The sequence below is a fragment of the Taudactylus pleione genome, unplaced genomic scaffold (genome assembly GCF_031769625.1).
Source record: "Taudactylus pleione unplaced genomic scaffold, aTauple2 ptg000038l, whole genome shotgun sequence".
In the NCBI taxonomy this organism is placed as follows: Eukaryota; Metazoa; Chordata; class Amphibia; order Anura; family Myobatrachidae; genus Taudactylus; species Taudactylus pleione.
Window position 1 is genome coordinate 2,004,995 of NW_028284440.1, and position 19,904 is coordinate 2,024,898.

At 40.2% G+C, this 19,904-nt stretch overlaps 1 protein-coding gene across 1 annotated transcript in view; it reads left to right on the forward strand.

Moving 5' to 3' along the window:
* The first annotated feature begins 778 nt into the window (after positions 1-778).
* The window catches only part of NUP107 (nucleoporin 107), a 54,983-nt gene continuing 35,857 nt past the window's right edge, over positions 779-19,904 (forward strand). The window contains exons 1-9 of the mRNA XM_088452484.1: positions 779-885; positions 3,629-3,720; positions 5,370-5,450; positions 6,694-6,806; positions 10,772-10,916; positions 10,989-11,092; positions 17,303-17,430; positions 18,707-18,755; positions 19,481-19,552. Coding sequence (XP_088308610.1) covers positions 878-885; positions 3,629-3,720; positions 5,370-5,450; positions 6,694-6,806; positions 10,772-10,916; positions 10,989-11,092; positions 17,303-17,430; positions 18,707-18,755; positions 19,481-19,552 — 792 coding nt within the window. The 5' untranslated portion in view covers positions 779-877. The remainder of the gene's footprint in view (positions 886-3,628; positions 3,721-5,369; positions 5,451-6,693; positions 6,807-10,771; positions 10,917-10,988; positions 11,093-17,302; positions 17,431-18,706; positions 18,756-19,480; positions 19,553-19,904) is intronic.

Genomic DNA, 19,904 nt, shown 5'->3' on the forward strand with positions numbered 1-19,904 from the left:
GTGGTGAAGAAGAGTATTTAGAAGTTTTTTTTGCAGAAAATAAGTAGTCCCAGCAAATTTTGGGTACTTGAAAATGGGGGTGAGCATATTTAAAAGTTGCTAAAGTGAAGTTTTAAAAAACGTGAAAAATCCACCTGCCGCAAACACCTGAAATGAAAAAAACACCTGGGCCATACTTGGGGACCCCCCTAGATTGTAGTTCGCTAGTTTTTAACTTTGTACCTCCCAATTTTTTTTTTCACACCCAAAATGAAAGTGCTTTTATTGGGGTTGTCTGAGGTATTTTTTTTTAAATTTTTGACACAATTTACCTTTGGGGTCTGTCTGAAGGTTGCAGGGTGGTTTCCGAAATGTTGCACCCCAAAACCCCAATTCTGCACTTTTTTTCACCACCCATTCCTTGGTGATACTTTTTTGCAGGGTCGAATGCAATATACTCTTCGCACCGGCGAAAAGTTTTCAAATTGAATACAGTGTAAAAGTAAAAGCGGCGAAAATGACGTCATCCGAGCGAAAATCTTGCAGAAACTGAGTTTTCGCTCCATATTGAATACCCCTATTAATATGGATGATATGGATCATAAACAACCTATTTATGAAAACAATTATATGTATAAAAAAGTGGGGGTTACTTTTAAATTCACTAACTATAGCTTTATGGGCTTATCGGCATGCCTACAATGATAAATGCGATCCTATTACCATTTACCAGACAGTTCCTGGAATATTCCCTCAACAAAGATGGCGGCATACGTTGTTTGTCACCGGAAGTGGATCGTCTAGTTTGGATGGTGTCCGGCGGGTAGCACACAGCTTACTTCCTCCCGGTGTATGTCATCAGTAGCAGCCTGGCGCGAAGTTTGTGGCTGCTGTCATCATGGACAGGTGAGCCGGCCATTAGGCTGCCTGTATGTGTATAATGTGTGCCATTGTTATGCACATGGTAGAGTGATGTACTCGTACAGATTACACCGGGGAGGAGGAGGTGTGAGTGGGGATAGACTTGGCCCCTCCATATACAAAGCATGGGAAGCTGTCACACGTTCCTGCCTTCACTGATTTTATTGGGTCACCTATTATTGGATAACATTTATTTTTCCCTTATTTAAAATAGTCTCTGAGCATAGTGCTGCGCCCGGCGTGTATGTTACCTGTGTGCAGGGGAACGCTCCTAGAGGCAGAGCAGGCAGCAGCGGGAACTTTGTTAGATATATACAGTATTTCACTTCTGTTAAATATGGGAATATTGATGTGTAAATATCATATGCTGTAGCTGCCTGTGCCACCTAAGGTTTCACATATCCAAATGGGCATACACACACATTGGGCTCATCACAATTAGGAGCGAGTTTGCAAAAGTGAGTGTGTTTCATGAAGCTCAAATACATCGCATGAATACTCGCACCCGAGAAATGCGAGATGGAATTATGGCAATTTGCGATACTTGCGCGGAGGATGTGACTTTTCTATAAAATACCACCTGGGAGAAGTGCCTGAAAGTGGGGAAACCTGCCTGGACCCCAAAAAAGTGATACTGAAATAGCAGAACGATATAGAAGTCTTAGTGGTCATAAGGAACGTACTGGAGGTTCTTAAATGGTGTCAAATGACTGATTTATGTACTTTTTATTAATGGTGGGAAAATGATAGCGAGCAAATATATTACATTAAATTGTCTTTCCAGCATCTTACAGAAAAATGTCTGTATAGTAGGTATTCAGTGTTTTTATACAAGTTTGTAAAAAAATTAAATAAACACGCTTACCTCTCGTCTGCAAAACCCCCCTAATTTAACCCATTATTGAGCTTTTTTAGAGGATTTCTCCTGAAAACTGACAAATAGCATAATTTGGCCAATAAAGACTTAAGTCACTCCAATTGCATGATTATTCATTACGAGGGGTGTACCAGAGTTTCTGCACTGTGTTCCGACATTTGTACCTTTTTAAAATAAAGATTTTTTTTTTCTCTGCCTCTTCAACTGAGGAAAGTGCGCACAAAAAAACCCAGAATGAATGCAAGTTTGGAATTGAATTGCAATTGAAGTGTTAATTGAAAATGTAATACGCAGTGTGAGTTAGCTGTGAGAACTGATTGCAGAACACAACTCGCACCTAAATGGACTAATCTTATTGCTTCTGTTCTGTTCTGCATGATATACACATACAGAAGTGGCATACAGTATGTTGACCTCTAATATGTTGACATAATTAGGGCAGTGGTTTCCAAACTCAATCCTCAAGGCACCCTAACAGTTCAGTTTGATTCACAAGCATGAATATCCTTAAAACTTGGACTGTTAGGGTGCTTTGAGGACTGAGTTTGAGAACCCCTAGGTTAGGGATTCCATAGAAATGAATTGTCGACATGATCAACAATCAGTTTTGACTTGATAAACATGTTGTCTATCAACATTATCACTGTGTTGACATTCTCATGTTGACATTATGAATGTCGTTATGGTCACCATCTACACCACGGTAGATGTGTGCTTATACACTCCAGACATGATTTGTCATAGACTAAGGGTTCTCAACTTCAGTCTTCAACAGGACATGTTTAATGGATTTTTTTCAATCGTACAAGTGAATCCATCTATTTTGCTGGATGAGTAATTATCCCACCTCCTTCCAAAGGCAGAAATACTTAAAACTTGGCCTGTTGGGATATCTTGGGTGGTTGAGAAGCCGTGCACTACATTATGTAGAGATGAATGTAGTGCATTACCAGGCTTTAAAGATTTAATAATTTCTAGTAAATTATGTGTTGTAATCTCTAAAGCAATTATTTCAGTTTATCATCTGCCCTTATTCATATTTTCTTAACATTTCACTGCACATTCTGTTTGTTTCTATGGAGAGAATTTCCAGTGGTCAGACTGTGTGTGAGCTGTCAGTATTTGTGTTTAGCTGATGACTTATGCACAACACAATTATTACAATGAAGTAGAAGTAAAAGGAATATTCATATAGTATGGTTTGTTATAAGTTACTGGCTAAATACTATTATAGGAATTGGTAATCTGTGGTGTTACCATATCTGAGACTGCTTAGGTTATTGTGATGTCAGGCACTGGAGCACTTGTCACATTTGCAACATACTTTCCATACTTGTTTTTTTGTTCCTTCTGGATCAACAAATGGCTACAGAATGGCTACTCCCCCCTTCATTGTTTTAAATATAACTATTTACAACACGAATTTCAAAAAGTAGCAGAACTGTGGTAATCACATTCTTGATGCATTTATTCCACAATTCTTAAGCTGGGTACACACTGGAGCGATGTCTGGTTGATATGCCGTTTAGTAACGATACATCGCTCAGTGTGTACGCATGGTTGTGCACTTCCGTGGTCTCCAGTAACGGTCGCCAGGTTTAATGTGCTGCACATCAAACCTTGCGATATCGCTAGCGGTCTCTGCATTGTTAATGAATGATGGAACAGTCATCGTTCTGTCATTCATTAAAGTTGTCCAGTGTGGACGCACAATCACTGTTCACTCACAAAGAATGCCCGCCGCTCCAGTATGTACCCAGCCTTAGAATTTGATTACATGGATGTATTCTGGTTCTATTTTGTAAATCTAGTAAATTCTTGAGAGTGAGAGCTTATCCTATTCTGTTACAGAAGGACACTTGAGGATATGTCGTCTCCAGTCATTCGAGAAGCTGAAATTTCCAGGGCTGCCAGACGGCAAAGCTCCAATCAGCGGGCATCTGGTATCCTTACTTGTTTTGTGTTGAGGTTTCCTGAATAACATCAATTGTGCGGGTGTATATGTAAAAATATATTTTATATAATTTGTGGGATTCTGCTGGGACCCAATGCATTATCTTGTGTGCACTTTAGTACGGATAGAAATTTACCAGGACTTTTCTAGCCATGTATCATCTTTCTGCAAAAAGCTGATTGTGGAGATGTGTAAACTGCTGCTATATTGGAATACACCTGCTATCAGTGATAATTAGAACCCCTGGCATTTAAACAATCTTCTCCTATAGATTGACCAGTATACAGTATGCTGTTATTTCTCTCCCCTCCACCACTAACACCATGGACCCATATAATATTTGCCATATCCTGGCTTTCCCATTAGTGTGGCAAAAGGAAGAACTGGAATTCTGCAATATTTTTACTGTCCTTCAGTGCTTATCCACAACAACTCCACAATGTTGTTTAGTTGATGGGTAGAAGTTGCTAGGGCTGTTTTCAACTGAACTCCAGCACTGACCAGGTACTACAAGTTTGAGGTGCCTGTATTAGCTCAGCAATTTTACTCGGCTACTCGTTGTTTGATAGTAGCAAATTTATTAGGGGTCGATTCAATTAGGAGCGTGCAGGGTGAAGTACCACTGCAATGGCATGAAAACGCGCCAATTGCACCTTATTTAACTCTGGACTTGTGGATTTTTTTTTTTTTTTAAGGGTCAAGGATTTATAATAATTTGTTTACGGGTGCACAGTTTAAAAGATACATTTTTTTTATATCAACAATAAACAATCATTTATTATGTGGCTACAGTTGTTTTTATTAACCTGGTACCAATAGTCCAAAGGGTTCCTGTATGGGCCCAATGCTGAATAACTTGGGCCTATTGGGCAGGGAAAACTGCACAGCTTGTTTTATTCCTTACGCACCACATTCTTGTGTGAGGAGGTCTAGCTTCTACTTCTAATATCCTCTGATTACTGAAACCTATTTGGTGCCCATGATTACTAGCCACCAGCCAAAGGGGAGTGCGCAGAGGTACATTCACTACCCATTATCAGATACTGATTTAGCCATCAATCAAGTTTACTTAAAACCCCTCCTTAATTCATCAAACTGGTATGGGCCTTCATTCAGCATGACTGCCTCTGGATGCCGTAGTCATTTAGTGTGTGTTACTAAACAACTCTGCTTCTCACTGACGGGCCGTGGTACCACGCTGATAGCATAAGATGCGGATACACTAGGTCCACAGTAAAATCCAGTCGCCAGGTTTAAAATCCTAGGTGGCCTGGTGACTGGTGTGTGTTGAGCTCTGGCTTAAGCAATGACCATCATGCATCGTTCGGAACATATACCAAACAGTATTGGACAATGAGCTGTGGAGTTTAGATCTAGCAGCATTGGATAAAGCTGTAATGTAGCTTTCCCTCACACCTATAAACTGTTCCCCTTTCTTATCTCCCTCCAACAACACTCCCACCCATTCCATCCGGAAAAGATTTCAGCAAAGTTTTTAATAAAACTTTCATGTACACTTAACTTGCAAATATTGGTTTACATCTTCAGAGATAATATTTAATTTTGCTTGCTGTTTTTATTGTTTTTTTTCTGTCTCCGGCTTATTATTACATTATTTTCCTTAATGCATTCTCACAGCTGATGAGAGCTGGAGTGGGAGTAAGGCAATAAGAGGCCACACTGCCCAAAGGACTCCTGGATCTCTTCTCCGACAGCAAAGTAAGATTGAACTGCTTGTGTTTCCATTGGGGACATGGAGAGCACGCAGTAGAAAATGCTAAGGCATCTGTAATTACATTACTGTTCTAAGTGTTCTCTAAATGCAAGATTTGAAATACCAGTTGGTCATATTTGAGTCACAACTTACTAACAGCACTTGGAAAATAATACTTCTTTTGACATAAGTTCATAAGGTTTAATTGGTAGCATAAAAGGGATATTTAAGTATTTGGTTAAGGTTAACTGCTGAGTTGTGATTAATACACACAGACCATGTGCAGGCCGGTGTAAAATAATTTCATACATATCTAGTACCAGGGACTTATATTTTTATTTCTTGAATCCATATCATAAATGTCAGACAGGTGTCTTCAGTTTAAAGAAGCCCATGAAAAGTTCCTTCTGTGCATCCAAGCAACTAGATAATAAAATCCTCATTTAAGTCTAAAGTCCTCTGACATAGTCAATGACCAGTGAGTAATGGTGGTGTATCTTCTGCAATGCTTGGCCCCTTTCCATATATGAATGCTGGGTTTTTAATATTTGCAAATAGGGTACCAGAAAGTCTGCTCAGAGTATACCTTGTGGTCATTCCATTTTCTGCATTTCTGGTGCCAGAGAGGGGCAAATGTTTGTGTTTGGTTCTTGACCTTAATTCCCTGAACACTTTTTTTCTTTTCCAATATGATATCCCTCTCCATATGTTTGGTGGATGTTTTGGGCTCCCTGTTCATTAGTCTCATTTGTCCCCTCACGGCAGCATGTCATGGGGATTTTTCTGCTCTCATGTTTAAAACAACAGCTTGGCTGAGATCTTGTATACACCAATAATTTTCACTGCCCTTTTCTCTTTCATCCACTAGGGGACACTGGCGTATATATAATGGGGTATAGAAGGGTGAGAGAGTGGAGTCTGGCACTTTACATTTCTTTAGAAGTGTAGTTGTCTCATTCACCTCTATACCCCACCAGACCTCAGTATGGTTTAGTAGATGGATTCTGATTTGAAAAATAAAAAATGACTGTTAATCTTGTCTTCTGTATGCAAAATATAGTACACTGGCTAGCATAACATTGATACATATTTACTGTCTATTTTGCCCATTTTCCTTTAGTATAGCTAATTGCATGTACATTATGAGGACATGACCTTCTGTTCTGGTCTTATGTTTTCTTTAAGTTGGTGATGCTTTAAATTTGTGGTAAGAGTTGAGAAACAATATCTGTAATACCCCCTCCCCAGTGACTCCACAGCCCTGGAACACAAGGCCGCCAGATGTGTCTGCGATAATTGGGTCAGCAGGAAGATCGCCACACTTGATGCAGACTCCTGGGCGCTTCAGAGACATTTCCATGGTATGTACCCCACTGTCGTCCCCCCCCCCCCCCCCCAAATGCACCTGGTTTTCTGATGCTGTTACATTTTAATCGGAATGACAAGCTTAAGTATAAACCACATTAGTGATATAAAGTTGTACTTTATCTAGTAAACTGAACTCCAATCCTCCTTAATTGGTATAGACTAGATCAGGGATTCCCAACCACGGTCCTCAAGGCACACTAACAGTCCAGGTTTTAAGGATAGCCATACTTGAGCACAGGTGTCTTAATTAGTACCTCAGTTATTTTGATTTAACAATCTGTGCTCAGCCATGGATATCACTAAAACGTGGACTGTTGGTGTGCCTTGAGGACATTGGTTGGGAAACACTGGACTAGATAGTTTGTGCTTCTTATTCATGACCCCATGGAGATGCTGTCACACTAACGTGATATAGTAAATTCCAGTTCCTAAAGAAAGAGAAGTTGCCTTCTGGGACATCTTATTGCGTTAAAATGTCTACCGTTTTATAGGCTTGATTCAGCAGTGCACTGCTGAACGCAGACTCCCGATGTTTGGGAATCTGCGCTGGTGCCAGACCCCTTCTGCACATGTGCAGAACGGGTCTGCGAGTCCGCTTGCTGACTGTCGGTGATTGACAGTCTGCTGCCGTTTGGGGGCGGCGACAGCCTCCGTTAACCGAAACGGAGGCGTGTAGCCGCCATTGGGGGGAGGGAAGAGGCCAGGATCTCTGTTATGTGACGGAGATTTCCTTGTCTCTTCCTCTAAATTGCGGCCGCCAGCTGTGGGACCCTATGGGTCACCGCAGCCAGCCAATGGTACGCAGGTTAACCGATGCTGCGTTGAATAACGCAGCTCAATTAAGTAATGCATAGGGGGCGTGATGCATCCTGTGCATTACCATTTTTGCAAAGGATCTCAATTGCAAAGCTGCCTGCGTGCATACATCATATATCTATAGCCTGAGTGTAGCTTTGCGATTAAGAACCTTACAGAATCAGGCCCTGTATCCACATAGTAGCTACTTCACAATGATCCTAATTTGAAGTATGTAGTATAAATGAAACTCCATAAACAGCCAGAAACATTGTTATATATAAGGAAACTTTTTATTTTTTTTCTAAACAGCAGGGAGATAAAAGGCAACTGGGGAAGATGTGGAAGTTAACAAATCCATCAAGCAAAATAATTGTATAAACCATTCAGTAATACAGTAATGAATTGTGTAAAGGTTTGAGCAGAATGAACAATAAATGTGAGAGAACCTACAATCGTAGACTAGTACATAAGAAAGAGCTAATCCAAGATACATGGGGGGAGGGGCATTGTGATATATTGGTCACGGCGACCAAATGGAAAGTGTCCTATTATCTGCTACTGTACTCTATTTATATGCTCCATCTTGTAGGTAAACCATATTGCTTCTTTTATGGAGGAAAGTGATGGTGGGTCTGCAGACTTCCAATTGAGTGACATTTTGTTGCATTGATTATATGCCTTATGAGATTTTGATTGTGCTTTGAGTCACCGGGATAGTACTAGATAATAGGTAGGCGAGGTCGCAACTGTGGCGTCAGTGACCTTGGTGATGAGAATAATGTACACCTGTCCACATGGAAGTCAATTTTGGACAGATCCAAAATATGTGCTAATGAAAATCCTGATTTAGAAGTGTATGCAGTAGTGATCAGTGCTGTGTCCTTGGTATCAGCGGATCTGCAAAGGTATGTAAATAAAGCAGGTGTCGTTTTTTCAGAGGACACTCCCACCTGTGCCTTCTCAGATCCACTGCATGCATCCGAAGATACAGCATTGGATCACCACCGAGAGGATCTGTGTTGTTAGGAAAAAAACATTTCATTTGAGAGAATTTACTCTCTTGTTTGAAAGGTGTTCTTTGTCTTGGGGTCCAAATGGAACCATAAAACAACGTCAGGGCTCACAAGAAGTGAAGCAGACATGATGTTTGTAAACCATGCATATTTCGCTAAAGGCCGAGCTGCACGTTAATTTTTATAGGCGGATGGTATACAAGCTGTTCCATTTATTAAGCACTATGTTGCCAAACTACATGGCAAAACTAGACTAAGGGGTATATTAACTAAAATGCAGGCTTTTAGAGGTGGAGATGTTGCCCATAGCAACCAATCAGATTCTACTTAACATTTATCTAGCACCTTATAGGAGATTTTAGCTAGAATCTGGTTGCTATGGGCAACATTTCCACTTCCAAACAACCGAATTTAGTAAACATAACCCTTGGTATAAAAAAAATTGATCCTCGGTGGAAATATAAATGTTTGCACACTTTTCTGGAATTGCATATTTTTGTGATGGAATTGAGATAATCATGTCAGACCTTTTCTTTTAATGCAACTCTCCAACCAGCAAAATACAAGTAAAAAAAAAAAAAACAGATTTCTAGGAAACATGAAATACAAACCCTGCAACACCCTGGTTGCATACTTATGCACAACCTTTCATAATGGGACTAGCTGTGTTCAGAGGTGACATTCATTATGGTCGGCAAGGGGCTTTAAAAACATCTATGGTATCTCATTGTTAAAAGGTAGATGGATCACTCCAAACCACATGGCAGAAATGTCTGTTTAAACCAGGGGTAGGCAATAAGCGGCCCTCAAGCTGCTGTTGAACTACAGATCTTAGCATGCCTTGCAACAGTTTTAACTTGGTCAAATAGCAAAACAGTGGCAGGGCATGCTGGGATGTGTAGTTCTACAACAGCTGGGAGCCATGTATTGCCCACCCCAGTTTAAACAAAGGTTGAACTTCCTGGTCTTATTTCTAAAAGAAACGATTGTGGCAAAGACGGGTCAGCTCATTACCTAATAAACGCCATGCTTAATTTGACGCATGGTGGTGGCAGCATTATGCTTTGGGGTTGCTTCCTTCAGTTGGGACAAGGGTTCTTCTAATCAGAAAAATCAAAGTACATGGGATGGCTCACTCATGACTCAGACCTTGATCCATTTGATTGAGTTTAGTCTCTTTGCAGGGAAGAGTGGTATAAAATTGTAAAGTCACAATGTATAATTGCAGCTGTAGTCAATTTTTATAGATCAATTTACTCCGAAGAGAATGACTTTGTCATTATTGAATGTTCATCTGTATTAGTGAGAAAAATTGTCTAATTCTGAACTGAAGAATAAGTATTACTTTACCCTGAATAATCTGCCTATTGTGTATTCTGTTTTTGTAAGACTGAGGGGTATATTTACTAAGGTGCGGGTTTTTAGAAGTGGTTTTGTTGCCCATAACAACCAATCAGATTCTAGCTATTACCTTCTAGAAGGTGCTAGATAAATGTTAAGTAGAATCTGATTGGTTGCTATGGGCAACAAAACCACTTCTAAAAACCTGCACCTTAGTAAATATACCCCTAAGTATGCAAACATAAGAACCAAAGACATGGGAAAGGATGGAGGGGGAGAATACAGGTAATTGTGTTGCTTTTTAAATATTTTTTTTCTTTATATTTTATGTAGGAAAGTAAATGTGATTTGTTTATTCAAATTATCTAAGGTGGTTTTGATTTCTCTGCAATACTAGTCTTATCTGTTAGCACTCTATCACTTGTCTTTTAAAGAGAAATGAGCTGTAAAAAGGTAGTTGTCCTGCAACTGTCAGTCATTATTTTTTATTGAAAGTCCAATATAGTTTTCTGCCAGAATCTCAAAACAATGAGTTATATAGTGTACAATTATAATTGTTACACAGTATTACATTTTTTGCTCTTCACTATTGCTGTTTTTCAGAATTCTTGTCCATGCTTATTGTGTTCAGATTTTCAGGGATACTGTAATTGTGAATGTAGGTTTTCAATTGAGTAATATTTTATGTATTTTTTTTTGTAAGAGGTAAAATTGTTTACTTTCTGCTAAATTGATCATAATCCCATTTAGAATGTAAAGAATTATTATTATTTTTTTAAAATAAACGTCTTATTGCTTGGTTGCAGCTCTCCAATATGGATGATGGCGCATATACAACCTCCTTTTCCCCTCAGCGGACAGGAGCATTTTCCTCTTTTGATTCACCCAGTTTCACTGAAGACGTCACACTCAGTGCAGTTATGATGCGAGAGGAAGATCCAGGAGAGAGTGGTAAGTTATAGTGACATTTCTCTAATGTGTGATAAAAACATGCACTTGGTCACTACTTTTTTTTTTTTCCAGCAACAATGAGTCTCTATCAGGAGTTCCTGAATTCATTCCAGAAATTTTCTTCCAGTGAAGTGTTTGACCTTATAGGAAATTATGAATCTATATGCCATGAACAGGTACATATTTGTATTTATACACTTTTTGTAGTCTTGTTACATTCTAATTGGACACACTGTGGGAGAGAAGAATAAAATTGTCTGTGGCGGACATGTCTCTCCCTGTCCACATCCTCTCTATCTTTCTTTCTCTGTTGTGGCTAGTTTTTCATTAAGTATTGAAAACTGTGTAGAGCAGATGTGTCAAACTCTCCCCAAATGCATATTTTTGCGGCCCCGCATTTACGATTGTAAAACAAGTGGAATGCAGCCCGCCAGGTGAGTTCCTGCTGGGGCTACTCACACTGCTGCGGTGCCGGAGCTCAGCTCTGATCGAGCAGCATTCACCGTTCTGACAGCGAAGGAAGCTTCTGCGCAGAAGCTCTATGTAGAGACTGTAAAATGTCCCGGGGAGACATGCCCAGCTCAACAGCTACTCTCTCATGGGCCTTTGCAGTTCTGACTTCACAAACCTCTGCCACCCCACCGCATCCCGCCCGCTTAGTACAAGGAGCACTGATGACACGCTGTCCGCGCCCTGTGTGTGCCTGGCTGCCCCCGAAGAGCAGGAGGATTCATCTTTATTCTGCAAGGAAGAGGAGCAGATGACTGTTAAAGAATAAAGTAAGTTGGAGGGGGCTGGCACAGGTTGGAGGTTGAATAGGCATAGGACAGGAGGCACAGAGGGCTTGTAGTTTGAGGGACAGAGGGGGCTGGAAGAGACACGTGCCACGTTAGAGAGAAACCACCATTTAGGTAAGCCTTACGTATATGGTGGTTTCTCTCTAACGTAGAACATGTCACTCCAGCCACATGCTCCCTGTGTCCCCTGTACCTGAGGGCACACTGGCAGGGATGGTAAAGGGAGGAGGCAGTATTAATTATCAACTCCTGGCACACACTGTGTGGTAATATTGCACATAAGACTTTCTTTTTCTTGCGGCCCACAAAATATTAGACCTTCATTATTTGGCCCAATTGGGATTTTGAGTTTGACATGCCTGCTGTAGAGGATGAAACTATGTAGCTACACCCCATTGTGGTGTTTTCAAAAATGAAACCATAAAATAGCTTCACTTTCAGGTGCTCCTCTTTTGGAGGTGTGGCCATTCACAGGCTCATTTATCTCTGAATCTCTTTTCAAAACGGTATGTCAGCGGATAATCTCTGTATTGCTAAACTCTGCTGCGTGAGAGTTGTGTGGCATATAGGGGTACATGTACCAATAATTGCGGAACTGCTGCGATGATTATATAGCCATATTGCTGGGGATATTTTCATTTTTGATGAAAATATCCCTGCTATTTGCAAAGGGGAACTTGAAGGGACAGCGGTTGTGGTAACCGCTGTCCCTGTGCGTTATATCTCCCGGCAAATTGTGGAAGTCTTTCACAGAAGTGAAAAACTTCTCCGGGGGAAGCCAACACTGCGCTTGCGCACAGTGTCAGCTTCCAGAGCTGGCCAGGGCTGCGAGAAAGATCTAAAGATGGTGTAAACTACTGGAGCCAAACTCTGAAAAGGTTTGGAGTTTGGTACACAGAGGTCAGGTCATAGTCCCAATTGATGATAATAGGGACTACGATCTGCAGTGCTAATTAGCATTTTGCTGGAGATTTCTGTGAAATCTCCATTGTGCCCTTAGTACTTGGGTACAATACATACAATTTATGCAGTTTCTGCATAATTTTATGTAAAAAAAAAAAAAACAGCTTGATACATAGGCCTCATATTCCATGTATGTCTCGTTGATGCAGCACTCCTGTAACAAATCTCTTGATATCCAACTATATCACAAGGCGGTTTCATCCCTGGTGTAGATGGACCATGCCTATCTATTGGTAGGAAGATTCTTAGTCCTCATCTTGCAGTCATTACAAAAGCCAATCTTTGTTGATCTGCACCAGATGAGCTAGCTTGGATACAATGTCTGATCAAGGTTTCATCTACCTTGGAAAGGAACATGGAATCTGCCACCACTTATAGACCACGGAAACATCATATTCTGACACTGCTTCAGTCCTGCAAAGAGGAGAATTTTCCTCTCTGGGAGAAGGTGGCTGAAGACCTTGAGGTTTCCTTTTGCTTGGACAAAGCCAAAAGGAAGCATGGAATGTAGTGTAAGCCGTCCGTCAAGCATTAAATATTCCGGACAGACTTGTTTTCCTCCCCTCAGTTGGAAGACCATTTATGCAAAGGGTGCGTGAAACGTGATAGGTTTTCCTGGCTTTTCGGGATGTAGTCCCTTTATACTCTCCCTAGCAGGCATACAGTGAAATTAGTGTATCCACCAAATGTAGATGCTACCGTAACATATCTGTCTAGGACCATCATAATTCTGATTCTGTATGCAGCTACTTTAATGGTTAGCACAGGCACGAAGATTGTGGTCTCTTTTTATTGGGGCAGGTGCCTGATCTCTTTTAGCTTCAGCTTGTGCCAATAAAGCAGCTGAGAGCTGGCTGGAGGAAATGGCAGAAAGCTGTCTTGTAGACCCAGTTAAAATTTGCTAACTCTGGAGCACATCAACGATTCTTTCAAATACATGGGGAATCTGGCTATTGATGAGTGACCTTATTGTCCTTAGGATTATACTTTAGCATACTCAATACTCCCTGCTCTCTGACTTGGGGTATTAGAGGTGGACCCTGGGATTTTTTTGTTGGGTACTGAACTGGTTATGATGATTTTCTTTGCCATGATCAGAAAACATACCTTTCTACCCATCAAAGCCCCTGAACTAAGTGCACTAGGTTTATTTCCTCTAGGTTAGCTGTGAGACAAACTTCCAGAGGACAGCTGAGCGGAAAGTGGGGTTTTGGTCTGCTAAGAATAGAGATCCTTCTGGTAAACATTCTACATGACTCCCACCAGCGAAATCCCACTGTGGGAGTACATCTGCTTCTCTTTTTGGACCTGTGCTTTCAATCAACCTTAGACGTATTGGTGAAATTAATCATAAGTAAGTGGATACATGATAGATATACTGATGTTCTCATCCAGATGGTTATTCTTTACCGGCCTTCCTGCAGACAATAAAATGTGTTTGGTTTGATTTATTGAAAGCCATTGAGGTCTTGATCTCTTAAGGGTTACTTGTTCTGAAAAGCAGAAGTGATTGGGTTTAGACTCCAATATCTTGTTTCAGAAGCCAGACCAATTATTTCAGCCTAGTCTGAACCTGAAATCTCTAAACATCCAGCTTCAGATGTGCAGGTTCTACAATGGAGTTCTTGAGGCCCGCAATAAATTTCACGATATAGAATGAGTTCTGTCCATGAATGTCAAGTACGCTTCCTTGCATGCTCTGGCCTGGGAGGGACACCGTTCATTCTCATCATTTATCAATTTTGGGTATTACTATTTGGACTGAAGACATTGCCTAGGGCAGTGGTTCCCAAACTCAGTCCTCAGGACCTCACACTGTTCACGTTTTCCAGTTCACCTAGTAGGTGTACAGGTGTGTTAAGTACTCACTGACACATTTTAAGAGCCACAGGTGGAGGTAATTATTTCACTTGTGATGCTGTGAGGAGACTTGAAAAACATGCGCTGTTTAGGGTCCTGAGGCCGAGTTTGAGAACCTGTTGCCTAGGGTGTTCACGCCTACCTGGACGATGTACTGACCAGTGTGGCATACCTGAACTTGCTACAGGACCATGTACAGATCTTAAGGTGCGTATCCACTACGCGACCTTACTGAGCGATTGCACGATTATGACATCGTAATCGTGCAATCGCTCAGTAATCGGCCACAAATCGGGCATTTAAATGTCAAAAACCACCAGAGATGCGCGCGCCCGCTGGTCGTTTTTGACATCTATCATTGCCCGTACATGCTGGTCAACCTGACTATCACATCAGGTTCAGCATGTACGGGGATGATGGATGTGCCTAAACTGAACGACTGAACATTCAGTGTAGGCACATCACAGACTGTGAAACGTCAGCACGATTACAATGTCATAATCGTGTTCTCGTTTCACAGTCTGAAAGTGGATGTGCGGAATTAGAATCTCTCTGTTGGATCTTCAATTACAAGGAATCCAACTTAACACCTTTCCAGCAGATGGTCTTCCTAGCTCTATTGTCAGCTGAAGATTTTTTAACATCGTATAATAACCTTTCCTTAGAGGGACTATTGAAATCCTATTTGCATGATGTTCTTGGGGAACATGGTCTTTCGCAGTTTGCTAGGTTTCATATTGATATTAAACAAGTCACACTATCATTAGCCAATTGGTCAGATTGTCTCCAAAGGTGTGTCAGTCACTTCTTTGGTGGCTTAGGGATGACAAGGTGTGTCTGTCCCTTTTCAGTCACCCCTTCACTATTTTGGATTGGAAAACTTTTTAAGAGGAATGTCCATAAAGATCCAGTCAGACAATGCTATGGCATCAGTTAGGCATCAAGAACTTCTTTGCCATCAGAGAAACCAGAAGGATCTTGTATTAGCTGGAAGAATATTCCAGCTATCGTTAGCAGTGTTCGTACCAGTGCTGTAAAACTGGGAGGCACATTTTCCCAACAGATTGTGGAAATTTAAGGCTAGTCAGATGTTTCAATTATGCAACCATGCTTCTCCTTGCAGACAAGTTATCTGAAGGTGGTGGTTAGGAGACACCATGTCTGTCACTTAGACTTTTCATGTGATTTATATGTTCACTCCAGTAGCAGTGCTTCCGTATGTCTTTAAACTATGTAAAAAGAGAGGAAGTTCAGGTGATTTGGTAGCACTGGATTGGCCAAGGATGTCATTCTAAACATGATAGTGGGTCAGGTCTTTAAGGCCAGACCTGCTGTCAGGGCTATTTAATCACAAAGGTTTAGCTTGACTGACTACCAGCATGCTTGAGACCGTGCTTAAAACTAGAAAGCCAGTTTCTGCCAATACTGTCACAGGGTGTAGATTCTTACTTCATTTTCTGCTACTTGTGTTGCAGGGTATGGATGGCTAGCTGTTGTTTTGCTTTCTGTAGGTTCAGACTTCAGCGCTTTTATCCGAAAAGCAAAAACAAAGTTGTCCACACAGAATTATGCTAGTTAACAATCTTTTCCCCTTGATAATTGATCCTTATTAATAACTTTGAAAGGGGAGGTGCACCTGAGATTAAATATATCTTGCAACACACAACAAAAGGCAAAGTATTCTTATATTGGCAACAACCAGTTTTTAATTGTATTATTGCATGGACCTCACTAATGCGTTATTTAACTATAACTTTTATTTGTTTATTCCTTAAAATTGATAAGTTGAAATATAAACACAAAGGTGAGAAAGTAAATAACGTATGTTACCTAATGTTGAATTAACATTAGGTAATACACATTTTGTTTTCTCACCATTATTAATTTTGTTTATTTTGGTCCTCAACTATGATGTGTGACCCAGCCGATGGTACTAAGCAATGTAACGATTTATCACTTTCGTTACATCCTGAATGTAACAGCACCAAGTCGTTCATTGTGTACAGCACAGCACAACAATGCGATGAACAACCGTCGTGCACGCGCAATCGGGCATGTACACTGCACGATCCATATGATATATCGTATAGTGTGTACCAGGCTTTACAGTGGTGCACGAGAGCCTCGTCCTTAAAATGTGACCGTACAGTCTCCCAAAGGTTTGGCATATTTTGTCGATGGTTGATATGTCAAAATGCTAATAATGACAGCGAGCGGCTGTTCTGACAGTTGTGGAGATAGGTACCCTGTGTCCCTAAACCTAGTGTTGGCAGTTTGCATAATGTTGACATTTCACTTGTTTATGATGTCAACATTTTGCAGACATGTTAATTGTCGACATTTCAATAGTGTCGACAACTGTAGATATGAGTGTTGACATTGTAACAGTCGACTTGTTGACTACTTCCCTTCTCCCTGATCAGTGAATCACTCCTAATCGGCTGACCTCATTAACCCCCTCTTCCTGTGGCATAGCCCCACCCACTCACCTTATTGCAGAGGGTGGGGTATGGGTAACTGATCATCAGTTTCCAGCAGGGTAGTAAGAAGTTTATAGAGGAGTACAGGAGTATAATAAATTCCAGGGTCATGCTTTCCCAGGGATTGAAAATTAATTACTTAATGGTAAGAATAAAAAATATCACCTGATCTTAGGTTTCTTTTTGTAGCATTACGGATATTCTGAGCACGTTTGTCTACAAACTTAAAGAACTGCAGGTGCAATGCAACCTTGATCATTCTTCAACAGTCATTCTTTTATTTCAGGTCACTTTACTTCAAAAAATTGTCAACCGTGTCACTCCAGGGCAGCAAAAGTTTTTCAAAACTGCCAGTGTCTTATGGCTACTTCGGCAAGAAATGGTGACGTGGAGGCTGATTACATCTCTCTACAGGTTGGTCTTTCCTTCCTTTACCTTTTTATCATGAAAAATGCATAAACTACCAGAAACAAAGAGAATCTCACCTCAGTTTTCCTTGAGACAAAAAAATAAGGCTGTCCCACTAATATTTTTCTTCAAAATTAATTACATTTCTAAATTTTCATGAAAAGATAATATAATATATTTTCTTTTTCTTTTATATTATTTTGATACATTTCAAATATTTTTTTTTTAACTTTCATTAAACATATATACTGTATGTGTGTGTATATGTCTACATGTATATAGATAGATGTGTGTGTATGTATGTATTTTTTGTGTGTATATCTTTAGATACACCTAACTAAAGCACTGCACGGTTTTGTTTTAGTTTCTCAGGTTTTTTTTTTTTTTCTTCCTAGTTCTTCAACTACGTTGTTTCTACACACAACTTATTTTAAGTTATTTTGCAGGGATGGGGATAGCAATTATTTATTTTCATCTTTGAGTTCCGTTTTTAAAAATGGGCCTTGCTCTAGTCTGCTCAGCTTTTTTCATTCTTCAATTAATTCGTCTTTGTTAGTCTTCGGGCAGGTTTTGCCTTATATTCTTATATTTGCAACAAACATCTGACTCAGTCATTGATGCCATTTATTTCTAATTAGCCTCCCCAGAAAGCATAAGGATTTTTTCTGGTATAGTTGTGTAGTTCTGCCTATAATGTACTTGATTATTAAGCACAATTGTAAAGAAGGCGAAGAAGCTTTCGGATTCCCTGAAGAAAATCTTTTTGACTAGACCCAATTCAGGTTTACTCCAGGAGGCTTGGGCAACTTTTTGATGGTATTGGTAAAGAAGGCAGAGTCCATGCTCAGTCTTGTCTACATCTAAGCACCACTTTGTCTCCAGGAATGGTAGGGACTATGCTGTTTGTCTTTGCAGTAACCTTTTTGCTGGCAAGTTCATCAAATAGAATAGAATCAGACTTGGTGGCTACCGCATGTTCTGAGCGCATTTTATACAATACGTGTTCCGGAGAGTGATTTACCTAAGTTGGTACTGAGGCAGGCTATTTCACCAGTGGTGGTCACTGGAAGCTGAATTTGTTTTGATTAACATTCTGCAAGATTTTTGTTTTCTGCTTCTGTATGTCACTTGTTTCTATATGTAAAGTATGAGCCCAAGTTATTTTGTGTAACATACCAATGCATCCAGTGAATGACCTAAAACATGTCAGTCTGTGTTCCACATTGATTTTTGGTTAAAACTATTCATAAGTAAAAACTTTTTGTGTTTTATTAATATTTAGAGACCGGATACAGTCTGCATTAGAAGATGAAAACATGTTTGAGGTTGCGGTGAGTCACATATATCGGTTGTTATATACAGTACACACCTGTATGCTGTTGTGTTTCTTCCTCCCAGCACACATGGTAATCATTTTCATGGGTCTGCAGGTCTCCAGGTCCATGCAGTTGTCCTGTCTCTCTTTGGGGTGATTCAATTTGCTGGATGGTAGCTCCCGTGCTAAGTGCCCGGTAGCTATTTTTTATTATATTTTTTTAAGTTGCACAAGTGTAAAAACAGCAAAAGTTCCCTTTTATACGTTAAGCCTACCAGAAGGTGGGCAAATATTTGCCTGTCAATGAATGTTTAAGGCAAGGTTCCACTCCTCCAGCAGCATCAATTTGAGCATATGAAACAATAGGGAATACTCATAGTGCAAAACCTTTTATTAAGTAAATATTTATTAAAACTCATAAATCAGTCAGTGAATGCGCATACCAGATGTATCTAGAAGGCAGGTCACATCGCAAAAGTCCACAAAGTCCCGGACACACTGCTTGGTTCCGATGGCGCCCCCTTGTCTCAGGTGTATGCATATCTCTCCAGTATATTCTTTTTGTACAATTTAGGGAAATATGATGTCAAACTTTTTTATTTCCTGAAGGCTTGCTGTGTATACTTTGTTCATTGCCCTTCTGGTTTACACCCATCCTTTTGCTTATTTCTTTGCATATGAAAATGTTGTGCTTTCTTTGGTATCTTTACGTAATATTTTTATTCTCTCCTCTTGGTTTAGGCACCAAATGCCAGTGAGAAAATGATCATGGACAAACTGTTTGAGCGGGATTCACTTGTTCGACAGAGCCAGGTAAGGCGTGGTATAATCTTTCAGGATGGAATGTAAAGGGCTTATGGAGTTTTTAAAGCAAGTTTGCGTATTGATAGACTACTGTAATGAAAAATGTAGTCTAGAGCACAAGAGAGAGGAAGAGAGCTGGATAGGATGCTTGCAAGAAAATAGAAGAATTAGCTGCAGCAAAAATGTTAAATTACCATTAAAATTCTTATTTATCCTTCAGATCATTACAAATGGTGGATAGTCTCCTCCACTATTTAGGAGGCAGTTAAAGATAATCTGAACCCTACACCGCATGTCTAAGATCTTCTTTTTTTTTTTTTCTTGGTTTAAACCTGTCTAGGGTTATTGATGGCCTATAGGA